At 39.3% G+C, this 20,701-nt stretch overlaps 1 protein-coding gene across 1 annotated transcript; it reads right to left on the bottom strand.

The window, feature by feature from the left end:
• Positions 1-471: 471 nt before the first annotated feature.
• LOC109048642 (tubby-related protein 1-like) lies at positions 472-15,983 on the bottom strand. Its single transcript, XM_042712682.1, has 14 exons — positions 13,885-15,983; positions 13,779-13,812; positions 11,146-11,272; positions 8,945-9,046; positions 7,913-8,029; positions 6,288-6,398; positions 3,932-4,108; positions 3,434-3,516; positions 3,176-3,343; positions 2,905-3,017; positions 2,704-2,812; positions 2,511-2,609; positions 1,450-1,621; positions 472-1,248 (listed from the first exon to the last, which is right to left on the bottom strand). Exons 1-14 carry the CDS (start codon positions 13,929-13,931, stop codon positions 1,241-1,243), a joined length of 1,467 nt encoding a protein of 488 aa, XP_042568616.1. The 5' UTR covers positions 13,932-15,983; the 3' UTR covers positions 472-1,240.
• Positions 15,984-20,701: the final 4,718 nt, after the last annotated feature.

Here is a 20,701-nt window from a genome sequence, read left to right as displayed (position 1 = left end):
CAGATGCATCTGATTTAAAATAAACACTAAAAAACGAGATGACAAATTTACTTTAGTCAGAAATTTACTTTTGCAAAGGTTAAATAAATGTTCAGCAATATCTTTAAAAGATTTTTGAACTTTGGCACATTTTTTTCTCTATATAGAGATGATATGTCAAGGAAATATTGCGAAATTTTGTAAATTTTGTTATGTGGAAATGTTTAAATCTTGTAGTGTTACAATTAACCCTACGTTTATGCCCTGCTCACCCCGTACATGTAAAATGCTTTTTACAGACCGTTTCCCGAACCAAAACAGTGCAGTTCAAACAGACGATAGAAATGAATGAACATAGCCTACCTGAAACCATTTTCGTAACATTTGAATTTTCTGGTGTATGCAATCTCATGCAGAATACAGCGCACTGAAGTGAACGATTTTTTTCTCATTAATAATGCGGACCGATTGAACCTTTTAATAATGACGTTGCTCTGAGAGCCTCACTGTAATTACAACTCGTGCGCGCCCGTGCTTCAAAACACGCAACGCATGTTTTAAATCGCGGACTTAATTGCAATTCGAAAATCACACTAAGGATATCGCAATTCGTAATTAATGTTGGTAGACTATATCGTGCAGCCCAAGACTGAACTGTGTGAGTGTGTGTGTCATTTAAACGCTAATTCAGCTGCAGCCAAGTGACCCACAGTTTGAAAACCCAATTTGAGTAAACGCTCTAATACATTTTACGCAACATTTTTAAAAATGACTTTTAAATGCACACACATGTATATTTACATATGTTTTGCATCTCAGATGTTTTAGAGAAAAATATACATTGCATCATTTATTATCATTTACATGCACCTTTATTATAAAACAAATTAAATCTCATTTACATTCATAAATCTCAGTACAACAGAAAGTATAATCAAATAGTTTTCCAGTCACTTTCAGTCATTTTATGTAGCCTGCATTACATACATGCTTGCACATATCACATTCAGGCACAGTGGAAATCATAAAAATGTCCCACATTGTCAAATCGCACATCTTCCTTCATCTTCCTTCCAGATGATGAAGTTATCCTGTGTTGATTGCAAAGATTTAACTCTTGGGCATAGAATTTTGTTCATTCGCAGGCTAGTTTGCCATCAAAACTGGACAGAGCGATGGCAAAGGCTTGCACTGCACACATGGGGTAATTATAGTCCAGAGTGAACACATCGTCTGCTACCCTTCCAAACTGCATCACAATTTAGCTATCTGAAAATAAAACCACTTACAGTCAGGTTAGTTTTTATATTCATGCCATGGTAACAACCGAGCACAATATGGAATAATCAATGCAACATATGCTAGAAAAGGTCCAATTTCATACATTTTGTTCTATTGTAAAGTTGTAATCTTTTTGATGTATCCCAGTTGAAGAGGTAAATATTTATCAGTATCACCAGTATTACTTACTGTCTTTGCTGTGGACGATCTGGAAGTTCTTGACAGAGGCCTGTGTGACCCGACCAGAGAAGTTGAGGACATAGGAAGTGGTGTCATCATTCCAAACTGGAGTTTTGTTGTGGAGTTCAATTAGGTTGTCCATCTGTCTGTTTTGGTAGCGCATAAGTATATTGTCGTTGTCCTAAAGGGAAAATAGTTTGTTTTGCATGAATTTGCTGTGCATGAATGATTTGGTCGTTGCAATGAGTATTGTAATTGAGTTTCTATGTTAGCTGAACTGCCTAACTAGCCATCATTTTTGGGACATCATGGGTGATGGTAAGGGGACGTTCACACAGAATGCATTTTTGCATGTAAATACAGTACACTTCTTTTCCATTGTTTTTCTATGCAAACATTCACATATTTGACCATTGCGCTCGCATGATTTGCAACATCTCACGAATGACACATTCTAAAAATGTGGCGCTTACATTAAAAGAAGTTTAAAGAAATATACAAGTTAAAGTTGCTTTTTCATTCAACTGCCCTGCGTCTCACGTTTACACACATTCTGTGTCTATTTGCTAAAGCAACCATGCCATTTTAGCTTTCTTCTCCAAATCTTCAAGCTATTGTTGTGACACGTTTGACAGGTCTTATAAGCAAATGTTTCATATCGCAAGTGCAATGCTGTACCAGATGCCCTACCAAGCAGGTTTACCACATAAGAAAAGCCAAACATATGGAGCTGGTTATGTGATGCAAACATCAAAATATTTTAGTTTACAAATCATGTGCCATGGTAAAAGTGTTTTGAGGTCATAATACAGTGTTGGGCAAGGAAACATGAGTCTTTATTAATCGATCATCGGCCCCTGTAATTGTGATTTGTGTGGAAAATACGTTGTTGGTGTTTTACTGCCACTATAGTGTTCATTTCAGCTGGAAACTGCAGTTAATTTTATACACAGTATAAGTACATCTTTGTTGGAGTACATGGAGTTTTGGAGTTTTGGAGAATTTATTTTCTTGCCTTTGTTGTTGCATGTCAGAGTCAGATATAGCAGTACATTAGTAACTGAACTCACTGTTCGTGGACATATCGGCACTCGCTCGTTGTCGTCATCCATGCCTGGAATGATCACAGCCATTTTTCTGGGCCCTTTAAACCCCAACACATTTGTCTCCTGGACAGAAACAACCGTATCTCCTTTAAAACTTCTGACAATTTTTTTTTTTAACCTCAAGGATAACTGTTGTGGAAATGAAGTTAGTATTTACGTAAATGATAGCCGCTAGCTCTTGCCGGGCGTTAGACATGTCTCTGAGGGCACGGTCAGGGTTGAGACCATTGTCAAACACTGTGAACTTGGTACCCATGAGATTGGACCTAAAGAGATAAACCACAAATCAAAGAAGAAAGCTCAGTGGTTCAGAAATTATGCATACTTATTTTGGTACATTTTATATCATGCAAGTTACCTCAACTTTCCAATAAAATTTTCTCCACCCCGAGACAGGTCAGTGGCATCTATGGATATCAAATAATTTGACGTTGCACTCCTTTTTCTTTTTCGACCAGCCAATAGAAAAACCTGCAGGATGGGGTGGAAGATTATCTCAAGATAGTCATTGATTTGTGTTGGCGATTTATGAGAGCCTTGCATTTTAACTATCATGTCATTCACTAGAAAACCTTGTAGAATTGTCAGAAGTTCTGCATGAATTTGATTTAAAAGTGAGAGCAAGTCACCTTCTTGTCATTGTCTAAATGGAGGTAATAGGTGGGGTAGAAGCCTCTGTCCATGCCACGCTTGTCTCGCATCACTTTACACTTGATGGTGATTCCCTGAGGTGCAGGCTGAAGAACAAACTCCTCAAGGTCATCGAATTCAATCTCTGGTGATGGAGGCCTCTCATCCTGTCACAAGAGATATGATACTATTCAGATTATTCAGATTATACATTCTTTCCCTCAGGATGTCACTGCCTCAGTTTACAGGAGTCGTACCTTCTTACTTTTCCTCCCTTTGCCTTTCTTCTTTCTGGGAATTTCTGTATCCTCATCATCACTTTCATCTGATTTAGCAGCGTCTACAATGAGAATCTTTTATGTTGATATATGAACAGTGTGATAAAATTACAATTATTTTTTCTTTTTTTCTGTAGTTACAAGAAATGTGATTTTTTTTTTCACAGTCCAAAAAGACCATTCACTGTGTGTACATTACATGGCCTAAAATGCTTGTTTCAAAACAATTAAATTTCTGCCAGAAATTGATCATGACAGTGTTAAAGATACTGTTGTTGCATCCAGAAGATTACAATGTTATTAGTCTAGTTTGTATATTACAATAAGCATAACATATGAAGTAAGTCTAGAAGTAAGTTATGCTGTGTCTGGCTGTGGGGAAGCACATGTACTTGCAGTTCTTGAGCTTTTGTCCAAATGTTTCGAACAAACAGTTTTCTGTGCAAAGAGGGCGTTTACGCTTAGTCTTTTACTTACTCTTTTTCCTGTTGTTCTTTTCTTTGTCCTTATTATTCTTGTCTTTTTTCTTGTCTTCTTTGTCTCCTCCTGCCTGAAACATCGAGCTGGAGTTGGCAGTGGATTTCTTTTTGCTCTTGCTGGGTTTAGTCTCTGGCTCACTCTCATCACTGTCCGACTTCGTGGCTGGAGCAGATGCTTACAAGATTTAGTCAACAAATTTCACAGTTACACTATTTAGTAATAAATATTCGTCAAATAACTGTGTACAAGCATGCATTATATTACACTACTTCACTTTTTATATAACACACTACTTTTTTTTTGGTATTACAAATTATGAGGGGTGGTTCATTGCGATTTCACTTTTTTAACGTTAGTTAGTGTGTAATGTTGCTGTTTGAGCATAAACAATATCTGCAAAGTTACGAAGCTGAAAGATCGATGCAAACGGAGATATCATCTTTTAAAATTCTGGTAGTTTAATGCCTACAGAAATGGCTGGTAGGGACTACAAGAAGTTACTTCTTGGGTTCGTGACATCACAAACGAGATATAAGAGACCACCACTGTGTTGTCAGTGCACACCAACACATGGTGACCTTCTAGGTCTGGGAGAAAGTGTTTTAGTGCTGGAAGCACAGCCAGCATCTCCAGGAAGTTTATATGCCATGTCAGATGGCGACCACTCCACAGACTGCGGGAAGGGTGGCCACTCATGACCGCACCCCAACCGGTGAGGCGCGTCCATTGCTAGCATTACGTGGTGACAAGGAGCACCCAGCAGCAGGCCCTGAGACAAGAACCAAGGTTTCCTCCACATGTCCAAGGCATGTAGGCATCTCCACGTGACCTTGATCATGCGAAACGGGTTTCCCCTCGGGGAGAACCCCTTGGTCATGAGCCACCACTACAGGGGTCTCATGTACAGGAGGCCATGAGTTATCACTTTGAATGCAGCTGCCATCAGACCCAGCAGTCTGGAACTGCTTGACAGTGAGCCTTCTCTTATTCTCATGACTGCGGTGAGGATAAACTCGATCCGAGCAGGAGAAATGTGTGCCTGCACCATGGTCGAATCCCACACCACCCCTAGATAAGTGGTTCTCTGTACTGAAGAAAACATACTTTTTTTGGCATTAAGTCTTAACCCCAGCTCTTTCATGTGAGTGAGAACGACATCTCGATGTCGAACTCACCATCCGCTCTGATTGAGCTAATATCAACCAATCATCGATGTGGTTGAGTCGTGAAAGTGTGGGGTGAGAGTGCAAGGCCAAAGAAAGAATTGATATTGGTAGGCTTTTGGCCCCAAAAGCAAACATCAGGAACTTCCTTTGATGAGGAAGGATGGAGATATGTTGCCTTACTGTATTAAAGCTTTAATCAGGATAAAGCCATATATTAAAAGCTAACATAAGCAGTAGCATTTACAAATAACAGTGTATCTAAAAGTATGAGATAACAACAAGCAAAAAACATAGGCCTACCATTAAAAGCCGTGCTTGCACAGGTTCTGCACGATCCTCAATAATATCATCTGCTTCTCAATCGGGCTTAAACTGATAAGCGATATTAACAACGCCTTGTTTACAATACAACCGGGAGCACATGCCACTGCGGAGAGGGGTGGAACGTATAAACGCGGACTAGAGGCGGTTTAGCCAACCACAACACACTGGGAAAGCTAACCAATTAGAGCCCATCACCTATTTCTGAGGCAGGGGCTTCATAAAAGCAGGAAATGATCAGCGCGTTTCTCAGAGAAGGGACAGAGCAGTGTGGAATAAAGGTAAATTATGTGAACGATAATGCATTTTTTTTGTTTATTTTTTTATTTTTCAATGAAGCATTAACACACATTAGACTGCACCCCATAAACACAAGCAAGCCTAGAAAAAAAAAAAAAACACACTGAACCACCCCTTTAATGATACATCCCAAGAAATGTTCAGGTCATAATTAACTCCAAAATAATAATAATAAAATATGTAAAGTTTTAGCACCTGTTGATTTGTGTGTGTGTCTGTGTTCCATTAATATCTATTTTTTTATTATTATTATTATTTTTTTAATTTTTCAGTTCATTTTCATTTTCTTCTTCTTCTTTTTTCCAGGCAGGGTTTTTTATTAAATCACCATAAATTAAAATACTACCATTATGTATAAATACTTACAAATTTAAATGATATATCTTTGTTTCACTTTACAGAAAATAGGATTGCATAATTAGATAGCAAATTTGATTAATATATATTTTATTTTGGTTTTGATTTTGAGGTAAAATATGACCCAGGCATATTCTTGGCAGTCTTTTTGAGATCCACAATAGCTGTCTTTAGCAATACTATCATTAATGTACAGTGTTTCAAATTACCTTTCTTTTTTGTGATAAAATCTGGTTTATTTCCATTTATCTGAAACATAGAAGCTGGCTCCTTTTTAGCCTTGGCTGTCTTTCGTTTGCTTTCTGATTCACCTTTACTCTCTGCAGAGATAAAATGGTCAATTAAAAATGAGATATCTCAGTATTTTCCTCTACAGTAGCTCGCCTACAACAAAACCTACAAGTTGATGTATGAGTCACTGAAGCTCATATAGAGTTTGTTCACAGGGTATTTAGCTGAGAGTCCTTGTGTGATTGTCAAGTTAGGACCGGTTCCCAGAACTCCCTGGGGTTATTCAGGTGTGCCACCTCCAGAAAATCAGCTTAACTTCCAGCTGAAGAGCAGTGTTTTTCAATATGGAAATTATGCTGCTAATGGCTCAGTACATAGAGGACAACCAGAGAGTTTCAGTTTGAATGTCAAAACAGCGATAGCTCAGTCTCAGTCCCATTCATTCTAATGCCTGTGTCTTTCCTCCACCCACAATCTTCGTTAAACTTTTGAAACATGCTCATCACACATTAAACTTGCTCAAATGTTTAACCCAAACACAAAACTCACACTTACACTCACACTATCACAGACTCTCTCTCACACACACATACACACACCCACCCACACACACTAATAGCAGGCCCAAACAATAGGAGGACAGAGTGAAGGTACACAGGACCTAACATTTCCACTCTTTTATTAGCCCCAGGTCCAGTGGTCCCGAGCATCCTGTATGTAATATAAATGTGTAGCGAGGTGTACAGTGAGTGGTCACTGAAAATTTGTTCTGATTAGTATGAGTTTGAAAAAATAATTAATCGTATCATTTTTCTTTTGACAAAAAGTTAAAACTGGTCCCACAGACCCAAACACCATACAAGGGTTAATAAAACCTGAACGCATTCCCCTCAGGAGCCCCAGAGGAGGTCATCTGTGAAGGTTTTCACTCATCTAGGTCATTGCTGAATGCCTGCTAAAATGTATTAGTTAGCAGCTGGAATTTGTTTTCCATTTGGTGAAGTCGTTTCTCCACTTATCCGAGTGGCTTGATCAGACACCCCCTGAGGAGCTCACCATCTGTCTTTTAACAAAATGAAAAAAATGAGGCCAAGCCTTTACAAGATGAGCAAATGAATCACTTAAAGTGTAACTGAAAACAAGAGTCAAATTCACTTGAAATCCCCCACTTCAGCTCATAGATAAAGCAGAGTGGTGATCTTTAAGTCAGCTCTGCTGTATTGTTCTGGCTAATCTTCTTAGCTCACAAGATCTAGTGCTAATCCTCTTCCTGAGCAGCAAACCCCCATGCATGTGTACATAATGACATTAAGAGTTGCACACACTGAAGCCATTGTCTAACAGTTTCCTCTGACTCGATACCTAATGTTGTTTGCTCAGAGGGGGAAAAACAAACTAAAAAACCAAAAGCTTCAGGATTTCTGAGACCAAAAATACTCTTGATATACTCTTGGAAAACACTCCCAACCCCCCAGCAAAGCTCAAAGGGACTCTTATAATAACATAAATGCTGCTTGACTGTTGAAACTAATGGACCAAAACTCAAAATGAACCTTGGCCTCGCTCATTAGAATGCATTCAAGTGTGAATAGGCTCAGCTGACCTTTGGCCTTTGATTTCTTTACATTGGTGCCAGCAGGGAAGCTCTCTTTGGTGGTTTTCTTCTTAGTTTTCTTCTGTGAGGTCTCCTCTTCGTCATCCTCCTCATCATCATCAGAATCTGAGACATCAATATTAAAGGACAAATGATAAAGTGACGTGATATACAGCCAAGTACGGTGACCCATACTCAGAATTCATGCTCTGCATTTAACCCATCCAAAGTGCAAACACACAGCAGTGGGAAGCCATTTATGCTGTGGCAGTTGGGGGTTTGGTGCCTTGAATTCGGTGCCTCAAGGGCACCTCAGTCATGGTATTGCCGGCCCGAGACTCGAACCCACAAACTTAGGGTTATGAGTCAAACTCTCTAACCACTAGGCCACGACTTCCCCACAAGGCAATGAATCCTAAATATATCCTAAATATATCTTTTATATCCTAAAACTGGTCCTGCTGAACACATCCTTGGCCGGCATTTTTCTTTCTTTCACTTGTGGTGCCACCAGCCATTGTCCAGACTCTTTAGTCACATGGCATTTTTTCATGCAAAAAGTAAATTAAAATAAAATATGATAATAATAATAATAATAAACATGTCAAAGAATGCAACTTCTATTATAATAATTGAGAATCCAAGCAGACAGTTTTTTACAGGTATTATAGAAATCACTGGAAACGGTTAAACTACTTATGGTAAGCCTGAGGAAGGCTGATTGACCGAAACGTTCCTAATAATTTCATAATGATACCAATTCGAGTAGTGTGCAGGATTTTTACACTTTTCACTTTTAACCGATGCACCTATGAATGATCGGGTGCATGAGACACTATGTCTTCTATTAAACATCCAGTTTAAAATATTTCATACAGTATTAAGGAAAAATATGCCACTTCATTCTCTGTGTATGACCCAAGATACTGGGATGGGTCAAGCATCTCTGCTCCTCTATTGGACCACTGGTTTGAAAATGGTTGTATGGAACTTCATGTTTAATATATTTGTCCCAGTTGATGAATTAAAAATCACAAATACCTTTCTTCTTCTTAGGAGTACTCTTGGGCTTCTTTTTTGTATTCTTCTCTGTTGCCTCTTCTTTGTCCTTCTCGGATTTCTTTTTTACAGCTTTGCTCTCTGCTGAGAAGTTACAAAATAAACATTTGTTTTAGCAACCATGGAGCATTCCAATACAAACTGACAGTGGTCCTAAAAAGTGTTCTGACTCTAATGTCAGTGCACTTATGATCAATGACTGATCAATGTGTCCTAGCAGAGTATAATCACTAGGGCTGGGCAAAAAAAATAGATTTTTCGAATAATCGTTTTTTTTTAAATGACATTGATTCGATTTCAAATCTCAAAAGCCACGAATCGATCTTTTCCTATATTTATTTCAGCAAACATTTAAAAAGAAGATCTGATTAATGTGACTATTTTTCATTAGTCTTCTCCACTAGATGTCGCCCTCTTATTTACCTTGCACAATGTTACTCATTCAGTGGCGGATATGTTGACAAGAACCTAGAACAAAGCAATATGCATGATTTGCAATGCTCAGGTAAAATTCTATAGTATTACTAAAAATCTGCGGAAGCATTTGACATCACGCGTGAAGGCGCCATAATTTCCGCAATGAATGAATGAATGAATGAATTTTTTACAAAACAACTGTCGACAACAATCATGTTTTTCACAGCCTCTGTAATCTCACTATGATGATATGAATACATGAATTTCATCCCCAGCTGCTCTGAGAGTAACTTCAGTAGCATTTTACAGTTTAATTTGACAAAACTACCATCATATCACAAACACAGCAGCTGCAAGTTCCTACGGCAACCCGTCAAAATAAAAGTTTAGTTTAATGTGAAGGATCTGTCTAAAATATATTACTATTTAGCAGTCTTATGACTCAATGTAACAACAATGCTGCTGCTGCTACTAATACTACTAATAAATATTAATGAATCTTTTTTTTTTTTTTAAGGAATAATTGCATTTGGTTTCTTTTTCATTTTAACAGTAAACTTAATTCTGTTGTGCAGGACTTTGTTTGATAAAAAAATAAAAGGGTTTTTGATTTTATTAGGATAAATTAAATTGTTTTATGCCTTCATCAGATTACAAGAAAATTTAAGAACAAAATTTTATATGGCCCCATTATTGTTTAAAAATTGAGCCTATACAAAAAAAAGAGGAAAGGTTTAAAATACAGGCCTGTTGCTCTTAATTTCTTTTTTATAAATTCATCATTTGTAAAATGATGTTTACTGTTCATTTTTTAGAATTATCAGTAGCATTTGTATTAAAACTACCAAGAACCGAATCAAATCGAATTGAGAGCTTGTGAATCAAAACCGAATCAAATCGGGACATCTGAATCGATACCCAGCCCTAGTAACCACATAGTTCATCTCATTAACTGTGAACTAACTTCCAAAATAAAGTCTGTCAATTCAAAACTTGCAAGCTTCTTTTTGTCAAATGTTTTGCTTTTTATAATCTAATGCAATGATGTTCACACTCTATGTCTTTCAGAGCAGTAACTTGAACATGTGGAAATTCAATGTCTATGTAATCATTGTTTATTACATTTCTTAAAGGGTCGTGAAACCCCAGACTACGTTTTTTTTTTAGATATTAGCAAGGGAGTTTGTGTTGCACATCATAGAAGACAATGCTAGCATCCAATAATTTTAACTGTTGGAGAAAACTGGTTAATTTTAAGTTTTTGTGCACAATTTTCATCTTCCGGGTTTAAAATCTACATTGTGTTGGTCACAGTTTGTGACGTGGCAGTGGACTACAGTACATTGATGACACGTCTGTGCCTATTAAATTATTCACGAGACCTTATCCTATGAGAAGAGCTTCGCTTAATTATTCACAACAGCATGTGTTGATTTGCTATGACAGATGCTTCAGACTGTGAGATTGCATATATTAACTGAGAGAAATGTTCATGGATCGAAAGAGCATTTGTTTTTGCTTTGTAATTAGAGTTCGGCACAAACGCGATTCATTGACTTGGTGAACATAACCGTTCTTACAGCTCTGTGACACAACCCGTCAAAAGGCTTATATAAACACCACAGAATAAGCATTTTTTAAAACTGTGGTGAGAACTAACCAGTGCTGAAACGGGGGAGTTCATGACCCTTTAAAAAGCATCCAAATAATCCAGATCATATAAGATGAAGTCACAACAGTTAAATGCATGCTTGTATCAGACTGACTCTTTAAGGGCGTCCTGTCCTCTTCACCTGACAACTCTTCACTCTTTTTAGCTTTGCTCTTTTTCGGTTTAGCTTCAGCTCCTTTGGCCTTTCCAGAATCTGCCTCCGGCTTCTTCTTTTTTATCTTCTACACTGTAAATAAAGAGAATAAATGGCATTCATTTTTTAAGGTTTCTTTGCATACTTGTAAATTTTTTTGAATGGCTGTGTACATTTATGCAGAAATTTTAACTTACCCATTGCCACACATCAATGAAAGCAAGCAAAATGATGTACAGGATAAATTAGAAAAGTGCATGGCTTACTTGAGTCTATTATTAAACACAAATATTTAAGCTGTTCATTAAGCAACTTTTTAATGCATTAAACATTTCACAGTGCATCTTCGTAATGTAATGATCATATTGTTTACACCTTTCTTAAGGCAAATAATAAGTAAAATTTTCTGTTCAATCAAACACTGCTCAAAAGGGGGTTAAATCTTTTGAGTGGATGTGGCACATTGGTTTAAGACGTGACCTCTTATGTACAGAACGCTGAGGGAGGCCAGACTAGGTTAAGCATTTGGACAAAGTCCAATTCTCACACAATGTAGGCCGGACGTCACAGCCTGCTTGCATACTGCACGGAGTGGGGAGCATATAATCTGATTAGTTACGATCTTAAATGAGTATTTATAGACCTCACTTTAACAAAGAGCAAAGACAGTGAGATCCTTGATTACTGCCGCCATGGGGATTTTATTTAACTTTATGGAAAACCCCTTCATAGACCGTTAGTCACAGTAGATTCAGTTTTTAATGTAAGTGAGCTTCTGTTTGACAAGTATCCAAAAGCAGTAGCTTGGCTGGCTGAGAAATACTGACTTGCTATTTTTTTAATTAGAGTTAATGTTTAGGCATTTTCATAATTTCAGCCATGTCTAGGGTCAGTGAGTTTCAGTGCCGTGCTCCAATGGCCTCAACCAACCCCTCTCTGACATATTCTCTCTCCCTTTCTTCTCCCTTTATGGTTAATAATGTAACAAGATATTCAGTGAAAAGGAAACAGATGTATACAATATTTCCTGGTTTTGAAAAACAAACATTTACAAATATTAAACATGGAAATCTGTTATTATTTTTTTAATTTCTTTTTTTCAAGAAAATGTTTGGCATTGAAACAACTAAATAAAAGTTATTAACAATAAAAGTTATTCTTAACAATTTGATTTACTACTTTCATTTACAGGTACCAGGAACCAGAACAACAACAAGAACAAACTGAATTCATGTGCTGTCGATTTTATGAAATCAATTCTTTCCTTTTCTAAAGCCTTTCTAAATCCTTGCTGACAGGAAAACACAATCATTCTGATGATCAAAGAGCCAATTCAGTCAATCAAGATATTATGAACTATACATATCTTAAAGGCTAAATGTTCCCTAGACTTATTTAGGCTTAGTCTTATGGATTGCTACCTGCCATCTTACAATTTACAAATTGGCCAATACTATAAGGCTCTTAAAATTGCATATTGGCAGATAAACTGGTTATAAGGCTCTTGAACACTATGTAAATCCCAACCTACTGCTAGTTATGTCCTGCAAAAGAACAAACAGACACAAGTATGTTGACACAAAACCATAATCAATCAAACAGACGGGCATTAACTTGATATGACAAACCTAGGCTTGTTTAGTACCTTCACAGAGCTATACAGTATTTATGCCTGGTATACAATTAGTAAACATTTTCTCAGTATTTGCTCCTTTACTACCTAAAACATCCAGTATCATACAACTTCAAGACATTTGTAACTGCGTTTAGAAACTAGAAGCTCTTTTCAGCTATAAGACACGACAGCTAAGATGTACCTTCTCTGAAGACATGGTTGTTGAGATGACATTGGTTCAATAGTAAAAGTCCAGGCAAGAGAGCAGATGAAGCTGTCATGTGTGTTTATATGAGTATATGCTGAGTGTGGCATCAGTGTGGCTGATTATGAAAGCTACTGTAGTTTAGTCTAGAGAACCTGATAATAGGATTTAGTGTTAAGCCCATCTGCTTCAGGAGCAACCAAAACAACACAAGAGGAACATACTGACACAGTAAACATGACCGCAGTATGTGTTTACTTCATTACACTCACAGATAAAAGGTACAAGCAGTACACTTTTCAAAAGGTACACCTTTGTACCTTATTTATCTGAAGGGTGCACATTAGTTCCTCAGAGTTACATATTAGTACCTAAAGTGGACATATCATTACCTACATGGTACATGTTTGACAAGGTACTGCCAGACACCTGTATCGACCCAGTTACAGTTGTGTACCTTTTTTTTTCTGAGAGTACAGATTATTAGTGAAACAATGAATTTAAGAAATTAACATGAATTTCATAATATGGTTTGAAGCCCTTTTCATTAATGACATCAACTCTCAAACTGCATCAGCTCCATAAGTTTGTGTAAAGCCTGATGATCCAAATTGTTATTTATCGGGAGTTTAAATGGGGGGGGGGGGGGGGGTAGATTTTCAGTGTGTTCTTACACTTTTAGACCCACATTAAAACAGACTTGCACTTGAATGGAGACAGACTGAGACATGCACAGACTACCCAAACAAACTGTACACTTGATGTATAACTCACCCGTATTGACCTTTTGGAGTAATTGTTAGGAAGACTAAGAGATAAATCAGCATTATTAGCAAAGCAGACACATTTATGACAGTATTTGTAGTAAAGCACTACTTACCTGTCTTCTGTCCAAACCTCCTTTAAGATCTCTTTCTGCAGAGGCATCAAGTGAAGAGCACTGATCGCAAATGTTGGGGGTTCAGTGCCTTCCTCAGTCGTGGTACTGCCTGCCCAAGACTCAAACCCACAACCTTAGGGTTATGAGTCAAACTCTCTAACCACTAGGCCACGACTTCCCCAAGATGAGAGTGCTGTTTCCCAGCATGCATTTAGCTTTAGCATGCCATCTGTCAATGGGAGACAAACCATTACAAAACCAGTCCCTGGAGATCTTACCCATCCACCTGCAAAGCCCCACTGGAAGATTTTATAGGATTGTCATCAGAATTAGAGGGGTCCACATGTCTCTTTAGGGGATTTGCTACATGAAGCTCACACATAAGTAAATGTCATTTGTATTAACTAAAAACAGGAATATAGCACAATACATTACCATTTAGTCCATAAAAGTCATTGTTTCATGTCATGTTATAACATGACATAGATTTATTAAGTCATAAATAAAGCAATGATTACTAAAGTAAGCTTTGTGTGTGTTTTCTACTTCAAAATTTAACGTTCAGTTCAATGTGTTACTTGCTGTTTTTTTTTTTTTTTTTTTGCAATTGTTTGTAAAATTTACTAGCACATTTTGAGCTTGTAAAAATGTGTTCTGTCTAAATAAAAACAAACTGAATTATACTAATTTTTGGAAAACAATTTTTGAGGTAACACTTTAGATTAGGGAACACAAATTCACTATTAACTAAGAGTTTCCCTCAATAAACTCCTAATTGATTATTAATAGTTAATAAGGTAGTTGTTAAATTTAGGTATGTGGTAGGATTAAGGGATCTAGAACATGGTCACGCTGAAGAAGGCATTAATATGTGCTTTATAAGTACTAATGAACAGACAATATAATATTGAAAAATGGTCCCTAAACTAAAGTGTTACCATTTGTGGTTTGGGGTAGATAAAGTGTGTTGGATTTCATATCATATATCTTATCCTTTTTTTTTTTTTTTTTTTTTTTTTTTTTGTAATTTCACCTTTCTGTATTGATAATTTCATTTTTAAAACATTAATTTCAAAACATTAGTTCCGTTCATCATAATTCCTGCATAAAACATTCTTAGCAATTGTACCTTTTGGTGTACAGTATCAGGTTTATAATATTATTTAATTTTATTTTATTTAGCAATTAATAATATTTAACTTTTAACTATTCTATTCTATTCTATTCTATTTTATTCTATTCTGTGTAGTTACCAATATGTGCCACAAGATGGAGAAGTATTGCAGCATTTGTTGTAGTGCTAATAACGTCAGTTCATCCAAGTTAGTTCTAATATATTTTAAATATGACACAACATTATAGTGCAAACTGAAGCAATTTTCTATTCATAATGCATGCATTATGAACTTATGTGTGTACATTAATCCAGTGCATTTACCCAGTAAAACTTTTTTTCTCACTTTATTTTGACCACATAATAAATTAACACAACTTTTAAATAATATGTCATGTTTAAATGTATGTGTGCCCTTTGAGGGCCTCCCGTGCATCAACAGCTCCATCTAAAGCCTGGACTACTTGAACCTCTCCATTTCCTGTCCCTATACTCAAAAGGATGTGGGCTGGCTGCCAAGTGTTGAAAACATGACTGCATCTTTAATCTGTAACTTTAATTATGAGCCTGAAGTAGGGTGTTAGAGTTCAGTGGCCTGGCATACATCTCCTCCTGACCCGAGGGTTCCAGCTCTGTCCTCTACCCCTCTCCCCTGCCTGAATATGGCAGTCTAGACTAATGGATCTCCTGGCTGGCCTGCTCTCTCTGACAGCCTTCCCGACAAATGGCATCACGCCCAAGAGAAGATAGTGAATTGACCCACTGTGGCAAAGCCCTTCGCGGCTTAAAGGGACAGTGTCACGTTGCAACCTGCCGCTGAACAATGCTGAGTTCCTGTGTGCTTTTTATGTTTCCAGAGGGAAAACTATAAGGTGAATTCAGATTAATCATGACATTTTTCCCAGTCATCCCAATGGCAAAACATGTCCCAGTTTACCTCATTTAAGTGTCAAATTTGTCTCCGATGCTTCAACAAAACAAAACAAAACAAAACATAAATATATATATATATATATATATATATATATATAATATGGGTGTATGTGTGTGTGTGTGTGTGTGTGTGTGTGTGTGTGTGTGTTTTGTTTTGTAGAAGCATCTGAGACCAAATTGACAATTACAAGAGACTGAATCAAAAGCTCCATTAATTTCTCCAAAACAGAAACTATATTGAATGTGTTCTTCCACTGACCAGTTAAATAGAGCATATTTCATGTATAAATATAAAACAGTTTTTATATTTAGGATATGCTTTAATGTCATTTCTAAAGAATCTTGTCTGCAATGTATTTAAATATATCTATAATTACACATTTGTAAGTTGCAATTTAGTAATTTAAAAAAAAAAGTATTTAATTAACATTTTTTTTAAGTCAGTAAAAAGTAAGTTTAGTCTAATATAAATAATTTTTTTTATTATTATTTTTATTTTTTATTATTATATTTTTTTTTTACACAATATTTGTGTGTGAAATGTTTTATGCTTATTAGTGTTCAGTGTTTTTAGCTTAAGAATATGCTAAAAGCAAAATGAGGCAGTTGGCTTTTGGAACGGAGCCCAATGTCTTTCTTGGTGTAAAGTGTTGGCATGGACGTCATGTCCAGGGTAATGCACACTCTGCCAGATTTTCAGGGTACAGGATGCTCTGCACTGAAGGAAAACAAACAAAAGTAAATGAGAAACTACAGTTAATATGATACTGTCCTTAGGGGATTGACATACAAGGCAGAATGTGCCTTATTTTTCACACACAAATACACAAAAGGGAGGGTGTTAAACAAAGAGGAGAGCAGGCAATATAATGAAAAGGAACAAAAGGCACACGGGAGGTGTTCTCCTTTCTAATAAAAGGCTATAAGATAATTTGGCATGAGTAACAGTACAACTGGCTCTTCGCGCTTGAAAGATGGCATATTCTGTCACGCTGACGTCCTCACAGAGAGCAGATGGAGAGCAGTGTGAACAAGTGCACATTTCTCCCTCGGGGCATTCTCAAATGCTCCTGCCCTCTCACTGTATCCGCACACACGTGTGTTATGTATCCACAAATACAGTCACTTCGTGGTGCTATTGTTCCTAACATCTGAACTGAGTGGCTTTCTCTTCAGCACTTGACTTTCCCCTTGTGAAAAATAAATAAACTTTAGCATACTTTTAAAAAGAGTATACTTCAGTGCAAACTGAATGTAATGATTTCAGACCCTGAATGTCATGACACGAGAGGCGGAAGCAATGATGCAAGGCTCTTTGAGAAAAACAAACACAACGTAGTAACGGGGCTCGGGTGGGCTGGTGGTGCAGGGACTAGGCGGTCAGCGTGCTGGTGAAGACAGGTGATGGTGGATTTCCAGACGAGACGAGACGAACATCACAGGACACCGAACCAGGAACAAGACTCGAGAACAGAACTGGAACGGATCACGACGACACAACCTGTGGACATCCAAACAACGATCTGACAAAGAGATGAGAGTGCGGTGAGTCCTTATAGTCTGAGTGAATTGGTAACAGCTGGTGCAGTGAATGAGATCAGCTGGCAGCTGATCAGCTGAACGAGCAGACACGCCCACTCACACACTCATTCACTCACAGAGCAACAATACACGGGACACGAAGAAACCAGTGAATTCATGAACCGTGACAGTACCCCCTATCCTCAAGAACGCCTCCTGGCGTCCCTTACCTGTCGATTGTAATCATCAATAAGGGAGTGATCCAGGATGTCTCTAGCCGGAACCCAACTTCTCTCCTCTGGACCGTAACCTTCCCAGTCCACCAAGTACTGGAATCCGCGTCCCCTCCGCCTTGAGTCCAGAATGCGATTAACCGAATATGTGGGTTCCCCATCTACGAGACGAGGCGGGGGGGGAAACCGGGACCGGCGGATTAATATGGGAGTGAAACACGGGTTTTATTTTGGAAACATGGAAGGCGGAATGAATCCTCCTGTACACTGGAGGGAGTTTGAGGCGGACTGCCACCGGGCTAAGGATCTTGGTGACAGTGAACAGGCCGATAAATTTGGGAGCAAGTTTATTAGAGACGGAACGCAGAGGAATGTTCTTGGTAGAAAGCCACACTTTTTGACCAACGACGTATACGGGAGGCCTAGACCGGTGGCGATCAGCTTTGGCCTTGGTGCGCACTCCCGCTTGGAGTAGAGTCTCGCGGGCTCTAGTCCAAGCGCGATGACACCTCTGGACGAAGGCGTGAGCAGGAGGGAACCGTGACTTCAGATTCCAGACTAGGAAAGATTGGTGGCTGGTAACCTAGACTACACTCAAACGGAGATAGGCCCGTAGATGATACTGGTAATGAAATTGTGGGCGTACTCCACCATCGACAGTTGTTGACTCCATGAGGAAGGATTCTTGGAAACCAGACATCGCAACGTTCTCTCCAAATCCTGGTTGGCTCTCTCAGTCTGGCCATTGCTCTGGGGATGAAACCCAGAGGACAAACTCACAGTCGCCCCCAGTAATCTACAAAACTCTTGCCAAAATTTGGACACAAATTGAGGTCCTCTGTCGGAAACCACGTCTGTCGGGAGGCCATGTAACCGAAAGACGTGGTCAATGACAATTACCGCTGTCTCCTTGGCTGAGGGTAATTTATGCAAGGGAAATGAAATGGACCGCCTTCGAGAACCGGTCCACAACGGTCAAAACTACTGTGTTCCCCTGAGAGGGTGGGAGGGCGGTGACAAAATCTAGAGCGATATGGGACCAGGGTCTCGAAGGGATTGGCAGCGGTTGAAGGAGCCCATCTGGGGGTCGATTGGAAGTCTTACCATGGCACATACTGAGCAAGCCAAAACAAAACTGTGAACGTCGCGAGTCATACGTGGCCACCAGAATCGTTGCTTGACTAAAGATGTAGTGCTACTGACTCCTGGATGACAAGCCACATTGGAACAATGCCCCCACTGAATAACGCTGGACCGTAATCCCTCTGGCACAAATAAACGGTTCGGTGGACAGTCGACCGGGGAGGCGTTACCCCTTGTAAGGCCGTCTTGACCTTCGATTCGACCTCCCATGAGAGTGTGGAGATAATTAGGGTCTCCGGAAAAATGCACTCGGGAGTAGACGTGCGACTCGGAACGGTCAAAAATACGTGATAAAGAATCGGGCTTGATGTTTTTGGAGCCCGGGCGGTACGAGAGAGTAAAGTCAAAACGTCCGAAAAAAAAGTGCCCACCGAGCCTGCCTGGAGTTCAAATCTTTTAGCGGTTCTAATGTATTCCAGATTCTTATGATCGGTCCAAACGATAAAAGGTACCCCCGACCCTTCTAACCAGTGGCGCCATTCTTCCAATGCTAACTTGACTGCCAACAACTCTCTGTTACCAATATCATAGTTACGTTCGGCAGCGGATAAACGGTGAGACAAAAACGCGCACGGATGCATCTTGTCGTCTGCAGAAGAACGCTGGGATAGCACTGCACCTACCCCCCCCTCCTCTGACGCATCGACCTCCACCACAAACTGACGTGATGGATCAGGGGTAATTAGGATGGGGGCTGATGAAACAAAGCGGCCCTTCAGTTTGGCAAACGCAGCCTCAGCTGCGTCTGACCACCTGAACGTAGTTCTGGGGGAGTCAAGGCAGTCAGAGGCGAGGCTAGTTGGCTGAAATTGCGAATGAAACGCCGGTAAAAATTGGCGAACCCCCGAAACCTCTGTAGGGCCTTACGGGAATCTGGACTTGGCCAATCCACCACAGCCTTAACCTTCTCAGGATCCATACATATTCCTTCAGACGACACGATGTAACCCTAAAAAAGGAACAGACTGTGCATGAAAAGCGCATTTCTCCGCCTTGACAAAAAAAACCCATTCTCTAGCAGCCTCTGAAGCACTCGTCGAACGTGCTGCACGTGCTCCTGGAGAGAAGAAGAAAAAAAATCAATATGTCATCCAGGTTAGACATATATGAACTGATCGACCATATCTCGCAGCACGTCGTTGACGAGTGCCTGGAAGACTGATGGGGAGTTGGACAAGCCGAAAGGCATGACCAAGTATTCAAAGTGCCCCGTCTGGGGGTGTTAAAAGCAGTCTTCCATTCATCTCCCTTCCTGATGCGGACCAAATGATAAAGCATTACGTAAGTCCAATTAGTGAAGATCGACGCTCTCTGTAACCTCTCGAAGGCTGAAGACATCAACGGCAAAGGATAAGTATTCTTTACCGTGATGCTGTTCAACCCCCGGTAGTCAATACAAGGTCGCAGGGATCCGTCCTTCTTCCCACCAAAAAGAACCCCGCCCCCGCTGGAGAAGAGGAAGGGGAAGAGGAGATAATGAACCCCCACTGCTAGAGAATCAGAAATATATTTCTCCATAGCCTCTCTCTTTCCTGGAACAGAAAGTGAATATAACTTGCCCTTAGGCGGAGACGTACCTGGCAATAATTCTATGGCACAGTCCATAGGGACTATGCGGAGGGAGAGAAGCAGCCCGAGACTTACTGAACACTTCCTTCAGGTCCTGATACTCCGTATGCACGTTTGACAAATCCACTGCTTTCTCCTGAAACACAGAAACAGAAACAGACGAACAGGCAGACACCAGACAGGACTCATGACATTCACTACTCCATTCCACCACTGATCCTTGCTGCCAGTCAATCCGTGGGTTTGTGCTTGATGAGCCAGGGGTGTCCTAAAACAACGGGTGCGAGGGGAGGAGTCCAGGATG

Source organism: Cyprinus carpio, chromosome A23, assembly GCF_018340385.1.
Source record: "Cyprinus carpio isolate SPL01 chromosome A23, ASM1834038v1, whole genome shotgun sequence".
Classification (NCBI taxonomy): domain Eukaryota; kingdom Metazoa; phylum Chordata; class Actinopteri; order Cypriniformes; family Cyprinidae; genus Cyprinus; species Cyprinus carpio.
This window is presented reverse-complemented; position numbering and strand designations above follow the sequence as displayed.